At 42.8% G+C, this 18,739-nt stretch overlaps 1 protein-coding gene across 1 annotated transcript in view; it reads right to left on the bottom strand.

The window, feature by feature from the left end:
- The window catches only part of lrpprc (leucine-rich pentatricopeptide repeat containing), a 66,068-nt gene that overhangs the window by 30,143 nt on the left and 17,186 nt on the right, over window positions 1–18,739 (bottom strand). Inside the window, exons 16-24 of the mRNA XM_040139390.1 lie at window positions 18,172–18,229; window positions 16,997–17,103; window positions 15,385–15,462; window positions 14,965–15,036; window positions 14,499–14,612; window positions 14,268–14,398; window positions 13,898–13,983; window positions 8,124–8,331; window positions 2,048–2,172 (exon numbers count right to left, since the gene is read on the bottom strand). Coding sequence (XP_039995324.1) covers window positions 2,048–2,172; window positions 8,124–8,331; window positions 13,898–13,983; window positions 14,268–14,398; window positions 14,499–14,612; window positions 14,965–15,036; window positions 15,385–15,462; window positions 16,997–17,103; window positions 18,172–18,229 — 979 coding nt within the window. The remainder of the gene's footprint in view (window positions 1–2,047; window positions 2,173–8,123; window positions 8,332–13,897; window positions 13,984–14,267; window positions 14,399–14,498; window positions 14,613–14,964; window positions 15,037–15,384; window positions 15,463–16,996; window positions 17,104–18,171; window positions 18,230–18,739) is intronic.

The following is an 18,739-nucleotide window of genomic DNA, read 5'->3' as shown; positions in this document are numbered from 1 at the left end:
CACACACACACACACGCACATGCACACAAACACATACATGGACAAGTATATTCAGCGAAGTAGAGGAAGAAAAAAATAATCCCTCTCTCTTTACTTGTGTCATCTGAGGTCAACGGAAAGAACAATGTGGTGTGATTTTTGCATTTTGAACATAATCACTCACTGAGTCAAGATCTAATGTAGACAATTTTGCAATCAAGTTTCAGACTAAATTTCGGTAGCATTTCTTATTAACTTTGGTGGAAGACACATCAGCTCACATATAACACCAATAAATTCACTTTCCCTCTTCCGCATCTCAGGTTGCTGTAGCCATTTCCAGGTAAAACGCATGTTGGATTACCTCGTTTCAAAATAGTTCAGTGCTTCCTGTGGTTGCCAGAACCTCAGAAAAATCCTACATTTTATTTCTCTGTTGATGCTTGAATTCAAACCAACATCAGACATGTGAGTTAAGATCCTTTGATAAGCCATACCATGCTTTTAGTGCGTTTTGGACCACTGAAGGTCAGTGTGTTGAATCCTTGTTGCATGTTTAATAGTTCCAGTACATTTCTGCTTTAATTTCTGATGGTTCATTTTAAGGTGAATTTTCATATTATCCATGCACTGCAACAGCATTGGTCCATAGGAGTAAGCCATGGTGCAGCAGGCTGTGGCACTCAACATGTACTCACAATGCCGTCAGATCAAGCGTGACTCAAGGTTTGCGTTATAAGTCGCCTTTCTCTACTTTATATGAGGGAGTTGGACACAGAATAATTTGATATTTTAAGTTCCAGTATTTGGCATTGGTTTAAATGCTAGCCTTGGTCAGACAATCAAAAAGTCATTTTGTAAAAGTCATTTTGTTTTTTTTCAGGGTGCAGCGAGGTTCTGTCACCTTTTGGTGGGGGAGGGTGGGAGGGAAGGGTGGATGAGGGGGTGGGTGACGGAAGTAGGTGAAGAGGTGCTTTACTGCACGATTTCAACCTTTAAGCACTCCAGAGCCACTTGCCCCCGCGGCACATTGAACTTTGTAACCACAGCTACTGCTGACATACAGGGAGACTGTTCAAAACACGACACGCTTCCGACGCGCATCACCACAACCCTGGTCTGAACCTCTCTTACACTTTTGGAATTGTTCATACTTGTTAAGTGCACGTTAAATGCAAACACTGCACAGGTACTTTAGATTAGCTTCCCCAAACAAACACACATAGATGAATGATATTAAGTCAGTGTCATCTAGGAGACACAGAAAGTTTGATGAAACTAGCTGTGAGAAGCAGAGACTACGTGTAGTGTTATACTGAGGCTGTGTTGAAATTATAGATTTTAATGAGGTGAGATTTTTGTGCATTTTTAAAAAATATGGCTCTGGGATATGGTGGCCTAGGGTTTAAGGTGTACCATGAACCACAATATCCCCAGTTCAAATCCAACCAGGGACCTTTGTTGCATGTCATTCCCCATCTCTCTTGGTCCTAGAATTTGCTTTCAACTCTCAACTTTCCAATGAAAGGCGTAAGATGTCCCTAGAGGTTTTCTTTTTTAAAAATCATGGTACAACGAAGAGATCTGGGTAACGTTTTTGTTTTTTGTGGACCATACTGTTTATGAACTTGGCCAAAATGGTTGCCCAATTGATGCATGAAGAGCAGCAACTAATGATCATTTTCTTTAACTGTTAAGTTATCGAATTTTTTATGATTGCTCAATTAGAGTTTCATCTATAAAATGTCCTAAAATTGACAAAAATATTCATTATTTTTTTCCAAAACAAAAGTGACATCTTTAAATTACTTATTTTGCACAAACAAATGTTGTAAATCCTGGGGTATCAAATTTAGAATGACATTAATCTGAGAAAATCTGCAAATCTTCACATTTGATAGCCTGGCACCAGAAAATGGTTGGCCTGCTATGTAATCTACTTAAGTTAATGATCAAAATTGCCAATGAATGTACTGTTGATGTACTAATTGTTTTGGCACTAGATTGATGGATGAGAAAAAGATGAGTGTATGACAAAGCATGCGGACTGGGTAGACAAATGTGTAACCTTTCTGCAGCAGTTCAGTGTCTCCTTTCTCCACCAGACCAACAAGGATGTCGTGGATGCGAGGCAGTTGGTTGTAGTGCTTCTGACACTCCAGTGCTGCCTCTAGAGCTCCAGGCAGGTCCTTACTGCAGGTATGCCGACAAACACGCGCACACACACACGCACAAGTACACAGAAAGAGAGGGAAAGAGAACAGAGAGCGAGTTAGATGTCAGGCCTATACAATCAGTCATGTACAGGATTGTGTCGGAGGAGAATAGAGAGTGTATCATGGGGTGTTAACCCTATGACCTCCTATTCAAGCACTATGACCCACCACAACAATACAGGACAATTCATGACAGCACAACTGTGGGTGATGAAGCCTTTTGGCCCCAGTACATCATTCTCACACAATCAGGCACACTCGCACACAGCTGTCTGAAAGTGGCTAATGCCTCTCTGGACAGGCTTTTAGAGGGGAAGCAATGCAACAGACAAAAGGACTCAACTGATCTTTACCCTTTCTGCTCAGGTCCTCTTGCGTCACCCAACTTCTCTCGCTCTCTCTCCTCTTCTGTCCTCTCCAACCCCCTTTAACCCCTCATTTCCTCTTCTCTCATTTCCCTTTCCTCCTGATCTTCTCTCTCCTACCCTTCTTCCTTCTCTCTTTCGCCTTACCATCTTCCTTTTGATTCCATGCTGTCAGTTTTCACTCCCCTCTGCGACCTCGCCCCCCAGCTGAGCAATTTAGCAGAAATATGGCAACAACATTAGAGCCCCCCCTACCACCACAACCAGCTCATTCCCTTCGTCTCATGTCATCCATTTTTGCTCAGTCTATCCTCCTATGACCCCCCCCCCCCGAAACTCGGCCCATCCCTCCCAAGCGGAAGAACAAACAAAAGAGCGCATATAGAGAGGATGAGTGCGCCTGATGGAGTGATAACGAGAGAAGTAGAGAGACAGAGATGGGGATGGGGAAAGCAAGCAAAAGAACGAGAAGCTGAGACAAGGGGGAGGGAAAGAGACCACTTCAATCCCCTCTATTGTGACAGCGCTGCCATCAATCTGTTGATTGGGTAATTACCATGTCAATCACCCAGAGGTCAAAGCAGATAGGGCACCCATCGGGGAGGTTTGGGGGCAGAGTAAGTGAGTGAGAAAGAGACAGATAGACAGGCCGTGAGAGACAGAGACAGAGATTGAGAGTGAACAGGTATAATTTATGAAGTGTTTTCTCCTCTAATCAATTAGACAAGGGGACAAGGGAAATATGCCCAAAAAGACCAACAAAACAGAAAAAAAGGCAAAAATATATAAATAAATAAAAAAAGGAAAAAAAAAAAAAAAAACAGGAAATGGTACGACCTTGAGTTTGGCTCCTATGAGGCAGGAGCAGAAGAGAGAAATGGAGGGAGTAGGAATGGAGTGATTAGGGTTGGAAGGTAAAGAGGCCCGCTAATTGAAATGAAGAGGGACAACATTATTCAGAAGCGCCAGTCAAGAGGCTTTTCAACTGCACAACAGTCTGATTGAACAACACGAAAGAGAGACTAAGAGATTTTTGAAAATGAGAGAAAGAGCGTGGAGACAGAATGAGGAGGAGGAGGGGGACATGGGTACGCAATTTACTCCAAAAATGAGACAAGGACAAGAAAAATAGTGCAGAATCCTGTTTTTTAATTAACGTAATGTGGTTTATATGCACAGTTACTCTAACTGATCATTTGTGCTTTTTACACTGAAGCCTTTTCAACGCACTGTAGCCAAGTCATTTTGGTGAATGTTTCAAAACTCCTTCTCCAAATTTGTTTCATTTCCTCTATCTGTCCACCTCATTCATTCCTCCATCGAGCTTCTCCACACCTACTTATAATCCCTCCTTCCTAATGAGACATCTTAAAAAAAAAAAAAAAAACACCCCATCACTCTTGGCAAAAAAGGGCCTGGCATTGCAATTACACCCCCTCTGCCTTCCTCCCCACTCCCCCTCTCTCTGCCCGCCGATCCAACCAAAAAAAAAAAAAAAGAGCTAAGGATGTTGAAAGATGGATAATTTCCCCTAGGTACAATTTAACTGTCACTTTGCGTTGCCATTTACTGCGCCGCACAGCCCCGTTAATGTCCCCAACTTTGCATGTCAGCCACTTTCCAGCCAATTAAGTCCTGAAAAAATAAAGAGCGCTTTGCTCAGTGGAAACCTGAAGGATTAGACAAGGAAGCTCATTTTGCCTCATCTCACTCCCCCTCCTTTTTCTCCCTCTCCGTCCCCTTCTTTTGTTCGGAGAAGATCAGCAGGCCTGTTATCTAGCCACTGTCCTCGCGTGGGGGAGGACAAGGTGTCGGTGTCTCCAAATGCAAATGAGACTGTGATCATGAAACCACTAGCCCGCTGTTACATGTGGTGAAGAATGGCACTTACTAATATTCACCCCAATACCCACACAGTCATTCCCACACAGTCATTTTTGCCACTCAGGCGCAGTCACACACGCTGACAACACAATATTTGACAGATTATAACCTGATAAAGTTGAAGTAGCAAATACCTCAGGCCTTGTTCACACCTGGCATAAACATGCATTTAAGGTGATCCAATCACAAGCAAACAGCTCTAAGTAGAGGTGTCAATGCACCCACGGCGCATTGAGGACGCACCAAGATCCGATCGCTCAGACCACGTTCGGAGCTGATCTGAGTCGCTCATGGCCGCATTCCTTTAGCAGTGTGTACACGAATGTGTCCTGAGCATCCTCTGATCTAAACGTGTCAAACATCTTGGGCAACTTGGTTTGCCTGGAACACACCAAGGAATAGACCCAGTTTGTATTGCTTTGATTTCTTCTTCTTCTTCTTTTAATTTCCGGCAGACTAGGCATGGCGAATTGCGTTGCTGCCTCGTGTCGCATATTTTTTTTTTTGCAAATGGAAATAATGGACATGCTTATTTGCATATAGAGTTGAGATGCACTCTAATGCCAGGTGTGAACTAACATACTAAGAGCTGTCCACTTGTGATCAGAAAATCCAAGACGCATGTTAATCCCAGGTGTGAGCAGGGCCTTAGCTAACAGTTGCCTACAGTACTTATATATCCAGCAGACGCATAGGTACATACATTTGGAGTGGTGTTGTTTTGCGCCATGTCCAATATTTGCGGGCCGTTTAGCTCTATCTACCAACTCCTGAGAAAATGTATGGCTCTTTGCTGCTGAATGCTCCATTTTCCTCACCAGCTAGATGCTAACTGTTTGCTTGCCGTTTGGTGCTTGGCAGGTAGTGTACAGCTAAAACCTGTTGCCCCTGCAGCAGGAAACAAGGCTGATGAGAGCAGCGCTGGGGGCTGGAAAACCAAAACAATGAGCTCAAAGAGGCTGTGCTGAACCGCAGAGTCAAGTGATAATCAAAATACTGATTATTAGCTTTATGATCACAAGCTGAATACTTAATGGAGACGTGTTGAGCTGGAGTTAACAATCTTGTGTCTTTCAACATCTTTTTCTTCATTGTTATTCAATCATTTCCTCTGTTTTCTCATATACTTCTATTTTTCACCTCTGGCTGCTTCCATTTATCTACTTAAGATTTCCATTGTTTCTTTTAGGCCTCAATTAAACTCTATGTACGCACAATACAAGATGACAGAAAAGAGTCGGAGTGAATGAGGTGTTTTTCCTCTGAGCCACTCATCTCTCATCATTCCTCCTTCTATTCTATCGCCACCATTGCTGTCTTATCAAACATGTTCTGCCAGCTCTTCGTGTTGTTGGGCTCATTAGCATTTCCTGTCATTAATCACTTCCATAAGGAGGTGGCAATCTGAGCTAGCTGCCAACTAGCATAGTAGCAGGTTAGCACACACATTACTAAGCGGACAAGCATGAAGGCTAGCGGGGCGGTGCATATGATGGGCTGTCAAGGACTAATCTGCTGGAGAAGTGTTCATTAAGTCATTAGCGCTGACGCAGCGATGAGACGGGTGCAGGCGGGAGTGATGCCTGCTTTGTCCTCTTTTATCGCTTCCCCTCCATCCCTCCTCCTCCCGATTGTCTGTTAGTCTGCTGACTGACGGAATGAAAAGGTGGAGATGAAGGGATGAAGATAAAAGAGAAAGAGAAGAAGAGAGGTAGCAGATAGCTTTAACTGGAGCACAAAAGTCAAGTGTTGTGGTACTCAAACCTGCCCTGAGGCTTGGCTGAACCACTGCTTGAATTACATGTTAAATCTGGTTTACATTCTTAACCATTCAACACATTTTATGCATCTTCACGGGAAACAGATTTAGAAAATGATTAATTTCCAAAAAGCCTTTCAACACTGAGGGTCTCATGATGAAACTGAGTGTCGCAGCCTTACATGTCATTAGGTGGATGCCAGTGAAAACTTAAGCAAATGAAAAAAAAAAAAAAAGATGATTAGCGTCATGATCGTGATTAGTTTCACTCTGTGAAGCTGCAGTTACAACTGTAGACTTTCTGACAGAAGGCCTATTTAGTCATTATTCATCTAACCATTGTAAAGGCTATTCAGTGCCTGAAACTAATGTTTTAGACTAGAGATGAGCCATTCAGTCATTATCTGACTCCTGCAGGTAGGAAATCTGTTAAATCAAAAGTTGGTAAAGAGGGTGAAAATGAGAAGAACTTCAAGAAATATGTTGCTGTTTATTGTTTACAGAATCTAAAAACTCCAAACAACAATCTTTTCTATGTTCAGGTAAAACGGACCGATCTGTCAAACTTTAGCCGCACATCAGTTTTGTTGACTATTTCCAGGTCTTGACAGCCACCCAGCTAAAAACACACACATGTACCAATAACGCAAGACAGATGAGTAGTTTAATACCAGCAGCTATCTTGTTCACTTGTAATCATTAGTGTTGTGTGCACTGCAGTATCATTTGGAGGAAGTACAACTGGCACTTGATTTGTGAACAGGGCTGCGGTAAGCTTGTGGTGTGTGTTTTTGTTTTGGCTGCTGTTGATGACCCAGAAGTAAATTAGCCTGCTAATCTCACAGAAGCAGTGATTAACGAGTGAACCTGGAAACTCTGTTTGTGCCAGAGACCAGACTTACAGCAAAACAAACAGCGGCAGGGGAGCACCAGAGTGTGTTTGAGCGTCTGAGCTTGTTTGTGTGTGTGTGTGTGTGTGTGTGTGTGTGTGTGTGTGTGTGCGTGTGCGCGCGCACGAAAATGTAGCAAAGGTCTACCGCTGCTGCAGCATGTACGCTAGAGGTAAACAGTGTGTATGAAAGCATGTGCAGGGCATGTGTGTGTAGTGGCGGGCCCCTAACGGCGCACTACGTGCCTGTGTTAAATCCAGCAATTAGTGCTCTGTACATAATTAACATGCTAATGAGCTGATCTACTTAAAAGCAGCCCTGACAAATAGAATGCACGCACACGTACACTAAATAACACACACACTGAACAGAGTTTAAGGGTGGGGCAATACCAGTGACCCCACAGCCAGTGTTTGGTAGTGTTCATTTGCATATTTGCATTATGGGAAGAAGCCTCGATGACCTTCTCTCACCGCGCACGCACACACGCGCACACACACACACACACACGCACACACACACACACACACACACACACACACACACACACACACACACACACACACACACACACACACACTTACAATTTGGAGTATAGCAGTGGGATTTTCAGGAGATCAGGGGTGGGGGCTCATGGGAGAGGTTGCAGCTGGTGAAGCCTCAAACAAACAAACCACACATACACCCCCACACACACATAAATGAGCAATTTCCACATCCTCTCTCTGTCTGAATCGCTGACCCAGAATGCAACCCCAGATATGATCATAGGGAGGGATGAGTGACTCATTGAGACACACATAGATACACACACCTGGTAACTGGATTTGGCAGATGAAGAAACAATCTGACAACAACAGGGAGCTTGTTGGCTGGTTAGTGGAGAATTTCAGCCATGGCAATAAAAAAAAAAAATACCATAACACACAAGTGTTTTAACATGAAATTTGTGAGTACATGATCAAAGTGTGTTTGTCTGTGTGTGTGAGGTTGTATAAATCAGTGATTTTGTGATTTGTGACCTTAGTACCTCTCCAGGTAGGCAGTAATCAGGGGTGAACAGAGATTGGCGGAGGGCTTGGCCAGACCGAGGGTAAAGATGGTGTCCTGCAGTCGTCGGATGACGGGGGCGCCGCCTTTGGTCACTACAGCGTTGAGCGTGTAGAAGAGCATGGTGATGTGTGTGTCATTCATCACCACCTCCTTCTCTTTCATCTCCTTCAGGATGTCCACCGCCTCTGTAATGGAGAGAGAAAGAGATTGTGAAGAAATGTTCACATCAGTAACACTTGTTTCTATAGCTCTCAACACGTGTGCTGCTTCGGTAAGAAGAGGGTGTGGGACTTTCAGCCTCTCAATCAAGAGAAGTGATGGTGAGAGTGATTTAGAGGTAAAGACAAAGGGATGGATGAAAAGAACAACAGACAAGAAGAAAGAGAGATAATGCCGAGAGATGAGGAGAGAGAAAGTGAGAGGTGGGCAAAGCTTGGCTGGGAGAAGAGCAGGGTGTGTGAATATGATAAAAGGCCCCTTTAGCTAATTCCATGTGGGGAAAACAAACCCATATTAAAACAGCATTTTGCACCCAGCAGGGATGCAAATCCTGCCCCGTATAATGCCAACTCTCAGCTAATTGCTACTTGCAGTTTTCTAAACGAGACTACAATTACCAGACCTCTACAATGGCGTCTGGCTTTTTGCCGTGGCCATGTGGAAAGCACTTGGGGGGCTAAATTATAGGTATGTGGCGACAGGAGCCCGCAGTGGCCCCAGTGAGACCCTGATAAGCGGGCTGAGGGGTGGAATAGTTTGGTCAAGTCCAGCTGGTAATGGAGGGCTTTTTACTCGGCCACGTGCCCATCTGGCCAACACTAGGGGCTAAATGGCGAAAGGGGTGTGTGTGTGTGTGTGTGTGTGTGTGCGCGCGCATGTGTGTGCGCGCATGTGTGTATATGTGGTGTATGAGAGTAAGGTAATTAAGATGCGTTTACTGTGTATTTAGACAGCTTCTAATGGGCTGACAGCGATACAGCCGCTCTCCACCAAAGATACTAATCTATACAGCACGACCGAGAGGAAAGGAGGAAATGGAGGGATGCAGAGACACAGAATATATTTGAATAATGTGTATTAAGCCAGTCCTCCAACTGCAGGCAATACTGGCACCTTACTTAAAATTCACTCATAACATAAGGAGCAAAATCATTGCTCCTTATGTCGGTGAAAATTGTAGCAAACACAGGCACAAAAGCAGAAAAATAAATAAAGTGAACATATGTTGGTCTAATGACACTAACACCTAAGTAGCTGGTATTATCACAGAACCCCCTAAAACAGGAATGTCACTCTCCACTGGGAACACACATTCAGACACAAATACACACACGCTTGTGGGATGAGGGACATGGCCACTGGTGAGTGCCTTGGCATCCTAATTTCAGTCTCTCTCCTTTCCACCTCTGTGCCAGTTGTTATATCGATGGAAACCAAGGGCACAGATTAATGGTACAGGAGAAAACATGGGAAGGAAGGGTGGAGTCAGGGTGACTGACAATGGAGGAGACACTGCTAAACGAGGGGGGGGGGGTGTTAAAGGGAGGACAATGTGAGGGGGATGAAGCCTGTCAGAGGCGAAAGTTTGGTTAGCTGGATGAGAGCTTGACAAGAGTAATGAATAATAGAAAAAAAAGGGCAAACCCTGATGTTACTGGCAACATTCAGAAAGTCAGACGCTCCTACTCTCCTTTTCCTCTTTTTTGCTGTAATTTAACTGATTGTTTAACAGAAACAGACTGAAAATTATACAATCAACATTAAGAACAACTTTTAATTGAGCACTGTATTGGCATTTCAGGCTAAATACAAACATTTGCAGCCAATTCACAATAGTCATGAAGCAAAAAACTGCTTTGCTATTGTTGTCCCAGGACAGAGACACAAATATTGTGTCACAGGATGTTCTGCTTAAAACATTGTGAGAAAAAAAAAAATCAGGTGATTTATGTTAGTTATTTTGCTTTGCTGTATTTTATTTTAGTGTGATAATTAATTCAAAAGATGCCTACTGTTTTATTCAAACTCTTAATCCAACAAAAGGTGCCAATACAGTGGGGTTGTCTTATAATTGAGGTCCACTCATATTCGAGTCAATGGCACCAACAGGGAAAAGAGTCGGAAAACCTCTAACATAAAAACACTAAAATGTGTGAACAAAGGTTTCAGGGGGAAAACAATCTGATCACAGATGGCAGTATCAACATTAAACAATTATCCAATAATGAGCCAATCTGTTGTCAGGTCTGTGCTGTTTATCAGTTCAGATGCAACTTCGTCTCGATCTCTGACTCTCTGTGTCTATATCCGTGTCTCCCTCCCTCCTCCTTCTCTCCATACCTCTCTCCATCAGTCTCTGACAGACCTGCAAATCAGTGAGACCAGTGGCTTGGAGTTGATCTGCACAAATGGAGCTACACTAGCTAACGTCCCTTCGTCCACTGCCCAAACCTCTCCCCCTCAATCTTTCCCTTTATCCGTCCGTTTAGCCAGTATGCATATCCATCAGCTCAGCCAAGCATCATGGCCAGCAAAGCAAGCCAGACCCCACACAAACACAAACACACAAACACACACACACACACACACACGATGGGGAGGCAGACAGGCCAGGTAAAGAAACATCACACAGCCCAATGGTTCATCTAATGTTCCATGACTTGACTGCTACATGTTTCTTTCCCAACACACACACACACACACACACACACACGCACACAAACACACACACACACACACGTCCACATACAAGTCCACTTACAAGTCCATGACCACCTAAAGCCAGAACAAGTTGTATTTACCAAAGTGGGAGGATGAACAGATGGATGCAGAGGGGCAAGGGCAGGTCAAAGAGACACTTGCTGTTAGAGGAGAGGCGTATTTAAAAAAAAAAAATGGAGGGAGAGAAGCCAAGGTAGAAGCATTTGGCAGGTTCACTGGATAACAGGATGAGGAGATTATAAGGATGTACTCGTTCGGCTATGGGATACACAAAAAAGTGATCTAACAATATGTTATTTTTATCAGCAAGATTACTAATATTAGAAAAGACTTAAACCCAATCCAAGGGCAAATAAGCATTTTCTACATTTTTAGGGAAAGCTTTTACTTTGTGTTTTTATTTTTTTTTTTAATACGTCTTTTCAAAGCGGAACTAACTGAGAGATTACAATGTCCAGTAAAAAGCATTAACCAGCATGTTAAGTTTAGCACTTGGCCAAGATGAACACTGAAAAAAAAACAATGGCCAAACTTACAAATGGCACATTAGTTTTTAAGAAGTCGTGATTCTCTCCTGAATCTTAATTTAACTCAAAAGGTTGGGAAGTATTCACAGTAACACAGACACAAGTTAATCGTTATACTGATTATCTTTGGTATGGAGGGTGGAAAGGATTTATTATGTTGATTTAAAAAGGGATTCATAAATGTTTTGGGGGTGCATGAATGAGGGGGCTTTTTTCCCCATGCGGGGTACTGTTGGTTTGAATGCAGGCTAATATAGGGTGGTGTGGTGAAATCAGCATTTCGCAGCTTACGGGTACATATTATGATTTTGAGGGGAACGTGGGAACCACAATCTGCTTATAAACTGCACTGTTTTGCGCTGCTTTATGTATTGTTTCTTTTGTTGTCAATATTTCCCTGCTGTACTTCATGTATGGTGTGTATGTGTTCGTAAATGGGTTTACTGTAAAAGTATGAATATACATTTACATTTTTGTCTTTGTTTTATATTTATGGTTAACATGGAAGTCATTAGTTCAATATATGTTGTCTAATATTACTGGATAACAGTGGTGCTATTGTTTTTTACACCATAATCTTCCAGAAAAAAAAAAAAAATACTACACAAATTAAGAGATTGAAGGTTAGACAGAAGGTTGATGGACCATGATAGAGGTGAGGAGTGAGTAGCAGATGAGAATTAACTGTTTAGAAGGAGAGGAAATCATAACAAGGAATTGTAAAGGAGCAATGGTGGAAGGGAGGCAACATAAAGATAAAGTTAATGGGCTGAAATGCAGTAAAAACAAAGTTAACTGGCGAGGTGGGATGGGATGCTTTGAGCCAAGGGCAAAAACAACAAAGCCATTAGAGAGGGTGAAAAATAAAGTAAGATGCCAGGAGACATGATCTTCAGCTGGGCCTGGTGTTTGGTGGGAGCCAGGCGGACCAGCGTCTGGGTGGGGACAGGCTAACATCAAGGTTAGCCATGTGTGCTAATGTGGCTGACAAGCGTCTCCTCCATATGCACACTCTGGCTAATGGCAAATGCGTTAACGCTGCCTATACACACCCCAACACACACAAACACAGATGGACACACCAACCATCAATCCCACCAAATGCCTTTTGCTTGAATTCACATGCAAATTTCCGTGTCGCTGTGTGTGTGTGTGTGTGTGCGTGAGAGAAATCCTCCAGCACTTCAGCAGACATGATCTGCCATTAGCATCAAGGCGGATTTCAATAATTCTGGAAAAATACACAGTCCTGTAATTTTCCCCTTCTCTCATTTCTCACTGTCGCGGATGCGTGTGTGTGTTGGGAGGGGGGATGACATGCTCGGAGACAGAAAAGGGGAGAGAGGGTCAGATAGAGAGACAGAGACAAAGAGAGAGAGAGAGCGAAGGAAAGGAAGGGGAGGCGAAGACAGACAAGGGAAACATTTTGCCTGTCACTGTGTGCAAAAAGCAGAGTGGCAAAACTGATGGTAATTGGGTCTTCAATGGGCTGAAGGAAACCCACCGTAGCATTCTGGAAATGGCTGGCTAATGTGGTTTGAGGGAGGGAGAAAGACAGATTGTGACAGAGTTGGTGACACACACACACACACACACACTCTCTCTCACATCTGTAGGCCTTTTTAAGTTCAAGCCTGATCTCTTCTGATCCAGCTTACTGTCAGAGAAAGGGAGGAACTAAGCACTAGCGGGATTAGTCAATTAATCAATAGACACAAAATTAGGAACAATTCTGTTAATCCGATAAAGTGGCAATAGACAAGTTTTTTGCTTTGACTTATCATAATGATTTAAATGTTGATTGCACAAAGTAATGGCTATAGAACAATGACACCATCAGCCTTTAGATTGGTTCCTTATGAGCCTCGCTTTCACTGTGCAATTCTGTCTTCCGACGAGTACAAAATCTCCCGAGAAAACGAGGGCTTCATTTACGGCACAAAGGAAGTGCGTCTCCCACAGGGGCAACAGAAACAGGAAGAGGAATAGTGCTTTTGTTTTCCCCGGGTAGCAGAAATGGCGGACGGTGGAAAAACCCAGGTACCTGTGGAAACTCTACCTGGCAAGAAGAAAGAGAGCCCAGTTGTCGGAGGAGGCAAAGAAGGTGAAGAGTGAGAGGGATAGAAACTGAGGTGATACAAGAGTGAACCTCAGATGGGCATTCACTCGATGGAGAGAGCTCTGGGACTTGAGAGGGTTCAAAACGAGCCGGCATTATTTCTACTGGATCAGTAAGTAACAAAACTTGCTGACTTATTCATACAACCGGGTGTTTTACTCTGCTTTTATCGTAGCAGTGTAAATGAAAAGCGATCCTGTCTTTGCAACAGCCGGCCAAAAGTAACACCACTTGGAAAGCTGAAAAGTTGTCTTTTTCCACTTTAAGCAAAAATGATATCATCTTTGGGTTTTGGACAGTTAGTCGGACAAAACAAACAGTTTGAAGAAGTTACTTTGGCTCTGAGAAGTTACTTTTTGTTGTTGCAGCCCTGGAGGAACTTACCCTCCACTCTGCCATTCTTGGAGAGCGTCTTGACCAGTGCGATGTATTTACTGGCATCCAGCACTATTGACGAGTCCTTACGATTTCTAAAGACAGAGACAGAGAGGGCGAGAGAGAGAACAGATTAATGAATTACACTCACAGCGATGGAACTCATCTACTGTACGCCCTCCTGTTCGAGTCCAGTCTGATGCTGAAACCAGGTGGTGAGTGAAGAGAAAGACAAATGGCAGGGGAGAGCTTCCTGTGGTCTAGCCAGTCAACAGAAGGGCTGGACCCTGCATTCAGTTAAACTTTAATGGCAAACTACTGGTCACAGCGCTGCCCTGCGTGTGTGTGTGTGTGTTTGTGTGTATCCTGCTCCACTTACAGTTCCTGCTTCAGGTTGAGCGCCTCCTCCACATTGTCGTGGCGACAGCACAGGTTGATGAGACTGGCGTAGCCGCCGACTGTCATCTCGTCCTCGTGCTGCTGCTTTAGCTCAAGGGCGCGCTGCATGTTCTGATCAGACAACAAAACGACACATCTCAGGAGTAAACGGACAAAGCAACTAATTTCAAGAAGAAGAGGAGGTTTTGTGAGTAATCCAAACAAATCCTACCTCCTCAGCACAGAGGGCCTGGATGGCTTGTTTGAGAACTGAGCTTAATGGTTTGTTCTCTGCTTTCAATTCAGCCAATTTCTTCTCAAGCACCAACACCTTGCCCTCAATTCCCTGATGGAGACAGAGAGGCGTTAAACATTTGTTCACGACCACTTACATACACGCATCATCACCATGTCTACATGAGCTTGTGCCAACTGACACATAACACATCATGCATGCACACTCATCTCCATAAGTTCTGTTTTAAATTTAAATTACCCACAGATGAAAAATACTTTCTTACAATATGACACAAATTAAAGGAAAATGGGAGGTAAATTGTTGTGCCCTATTAATTATTAATATTAAATTTCAAGCAACACAAATGTTCCCAACATAAGGAGATATTTCAATTATGTTGCCTCTCATTGCATTTTGAACATTTTGTATATATTTTCAACCCTCACACTGCCCTACTTACAGTGACACGGGGAACAGCTGACACAGAGCCAATGGACGCTCTGTCTTTGGGGTCCACCAAAGCAATCACATCCTAACACACAAACACACACAAACACACACAAACACACACAAACACACGCACACACAAACACACACACAAACACACGCACACACACACACACACACACACACAGTTAACATTTTACAACATCTGCATCATTAAGGCAACTGCAATAATAGTACAGAAAACATAAGCGGTACAAATAAGCCCTCAATCTGTCGTATAAAGCTTTTGGCTTAACACTGATGCTTTATTGCTAATATTGATGCTTTTCTCAAGTGACTAATCTGAAAGTTGTACTATAAAACATCCCGAAAAATACTGCATTGGGAAAATTTGAACTATAAACAGCAAAAGACCGGAGGTCAAGCTCTGTACCTTGATGAGCTCTGGGACATGGTAAGACTCCAGAAGGTTCCTGATGCCTCTGTAGATGTTTACTGAAACGGTTATATTCTGCAGAGAAGAAGCAAGAGGAAGAAAATCAGCGTCATCAAAGCAGCGATCAGCTCTCAGCACAACCGAAGCTGAACCCGTTGAATTTTGTGAGATAAAAGGCCAAAGGTAGAGATCAAAGTTTGTCCAGCAGCTGAACATAGTGTACACAAGTAGTAAACTAATAAGGTTTCTAATAACCTTAACAGGGTTTATCTCAGCCGTGGCATAGTTTAGAAGTTGTCACAGAGCTCGCACTTGAATTTGTGGGGAAATTATCGCTGAAAATAAGGTTGCATTTGGGTACTGGTGGAAATACTGGCATTTTAAGCGGAGAACATGTAAAATGTTTTGGTGACATTTATTTTGCAGATTTGTGACTCCTCGTTGAGTGGTGAACCACATATTGATTAGTTACTCATCAGAAAAATTAATCTGCAACTATTTTGATAACTGATCCATCGTCACTTAATCAAGCAAAAACTGCTGAACATACACTGGCTCCTTTGGAGGATACTTTGCTATTGTGTATTTTATATTTTTGTAAATGGAAGATCTTTGGGTTTTGTACTGTTGGTTGGCAAAACAAGACATCTGAAGATGCTACCATGGGGTTTGGGAAATTATTATTTTTATATTTATATTTTATATTTTTATATTTATATTTTTATTATTATTATTATTTTCTGACATTTTTTGGAATAATCCATCAAAATGATTGACAAATTAATTGATAAAGAAAATAATTGTTAGTTACAGTCCTTTTGTTTACTCAAATGATTATGCTGTTGTTCTGCCTTCTGTTAAATACACACTATACTTCAGTAGACAATATTGATTAATGTTAGTTATCAGTTCTATCGGGATAAACACTTATTGAGTGTTATTGATGACTGAGGGATTCTGCGTAATTAAAGAGCCAAGCGGGGTCCTTTCAGACACACAAGCTCCAACTGAGCTGACAGTGATCCTTCAAGCATGAGCATTTGACTATAAAAATGTCATTCGATCTCAGCATGTCTCCAGAGTCTATTTTGGCAAATATGTTCCACAGCATCCCGAGGAACATGATGGATGATACTATTTTATGTGAGGATGATCTCTGAGGCTTCATTTCTGTTTAAAACTATACTGTTTGCTGTCTGAATTAAGGACTATTCTGTGATTCCAAAAAGGTTCCACACTGGACCAGGAAACTGTTTTACTGAACTCCAAGCGGCTGTGACCTTTAACCAAAAAGTGTAAAACATGATTTAATCTTCCACGACATGTCTGGATGTCCCAACTCAAACCTTCACTCTTCATAAATAGAGCACAGGGAGGAGGTTGTGAGAGTGTATTCTGTAGTGTGTGTGTGTGTGTGTGTGTGTGTTAATGTGTATTGTGAATAATCCGAGTCTGATTACACACTGCAAATCATCTCAGATCAGCCTGTGTAAGCTCCTTTAAAGCGGGAAGGTTATGAATGAAGTGGATATGCAGTATATTGTTGTATGAATGTATGGAGAGTGTCCATGTGTTTGTTTTCAGGCACCTCATCAGTGCGTGTGCGTACCTGAGTCTGTAGCTTATTGAAGTATTTCCGCAGCATGTCTTCCTGCGCCTGTACCTCCCCCTCTGACATGCTGTCGATCAGATTGTACAAGAAGAAGGATGCTCCTTCTGGACAGGATGGAAACAAATGCACACACACACGCACGCGCGTCTTGAGAATAAATTTAATTTGCCACTGTATCGGTCACTGCATCCGTTTGTGCATTTATACTATTTTTCTGTAACCTCTGCAGAGTGTGTGTTTCTGTTTCTTTTTTGCTGACAGAGGCTGCTTTCGAGTTGGAGTGTGAGTGAATGCGCAATGGCTGACAGTGACAGCCTCCCCTTACTTCAACTCTCTCTCACTCACACACACACACACACACACACACACACACACACACACACACACACACACACACACACACACACACACACACACACACACACACACACACACACACACACACACACACACACACACACACACACACAAAATCGCAGATGTCGTCTAACGGGATGTGACATGGATAACAGTCTCCATCGCTCCCACCAGCACGCGCAACAGTTCCAGCGCTGGGGACTCTCTGACACACACACTGACGCGGAGAGACATTAACACACCACACCCACACCCTGCCAGACCAGAGACACTGTCCTGCATTCTCTCTCACTCACACACACACACACACACACACACACACACACACACACACACACACACACACACACACACACACACACACAAACTTGTACTACTCAGCGCTGTGTCAGCAGCCAGGCTCTATATCCCCCGACGGAGACAGCAGGTCTTTCACTCTGTCACACTGACACACACCTGGACATAAACACACACAGGCTTCATGACTAGGAGCGGACCGGTCAGCAATATGCTGATAATGAGACTGAACATAAACACACCTCCACAGATACACACACAAACACTTACACACTGGGCATTTTTCTGTCATCTGAATTATAGCTGGAAGGTGACTGAGACAGAGACTGCAGTCAGCAAGTCTGAATACTGATATGTGATAGGTAGATACACACAGGCATCCTTCTCCCTCTCTCTTACCTACACAAACACACACACACACACACACACACACACACACAATCTTGCATACAAGGACACTGACACATATGTATGTTCTGACTTGCCTGTGATAACATTGTGTATAAATGTTTCCTTACCAGCAGGATTGGAGCTTTCGTTGGTGAAGCGCTCGTCTTTGTATAAGAGCTCAGTAATCTTGAAGAAAAAAAAAAAAAAAACAGATGAAATACAAACGCACACATACAAACACAATACACACTATACAAAACTCACACAGTACTTTAACACTGTAGTACGAGTGGGTATGAGAAAGAATAAATTCACAGATAGAGTTATCGGTTGAAGTGCCCTATATGCAGTCCAATCATACACTATCTATTTTATGATATTGACTGTGTCTTAAACTTTCTTTAATTTTCTTTTAATCCTCAAACAGGTACATTTTCTACAGGTACATTTTAGAGATGTTTGAAAACCATCCTACCTAAAATTGCCCCTTCAGGGACAAGTTAAGTATTCTGAACTCAGCTAAACATCCATCCTCAACATTTCTTTATTTATACACTCACTGTGTCATAAGGAGATTTAGATAAAAGGCAGCAGATGGCATTTGTCATATTGTATATTATCCGTAAATTTATCCTGGTATGTAGCAGATGGTGAGTAAATAGGTTATCATAGCTATTTTGTTATAAGGAATAAGCC

Source organism: Xiphias gladius, chromosome 11 (genome assembly GCF_016859285.1).
Source record: "Xiphias gladius isolate SHS-SW01 ecotype Sanya breed wild chromosome 11, ASM1685928v1, whole genome shotgun sequence".
In the NCBI taxonomy this organism is placed as follows: domain Eukaryota; kingdom Metazoa; phylum Chordata; class Actinopteri; order Istiophoriformes; family Xiphiidae; genus Xiphias; species Xiphias gladius.
This window is presented reverse-complemented; position numbering and strand designations above follow the sequence as displayed.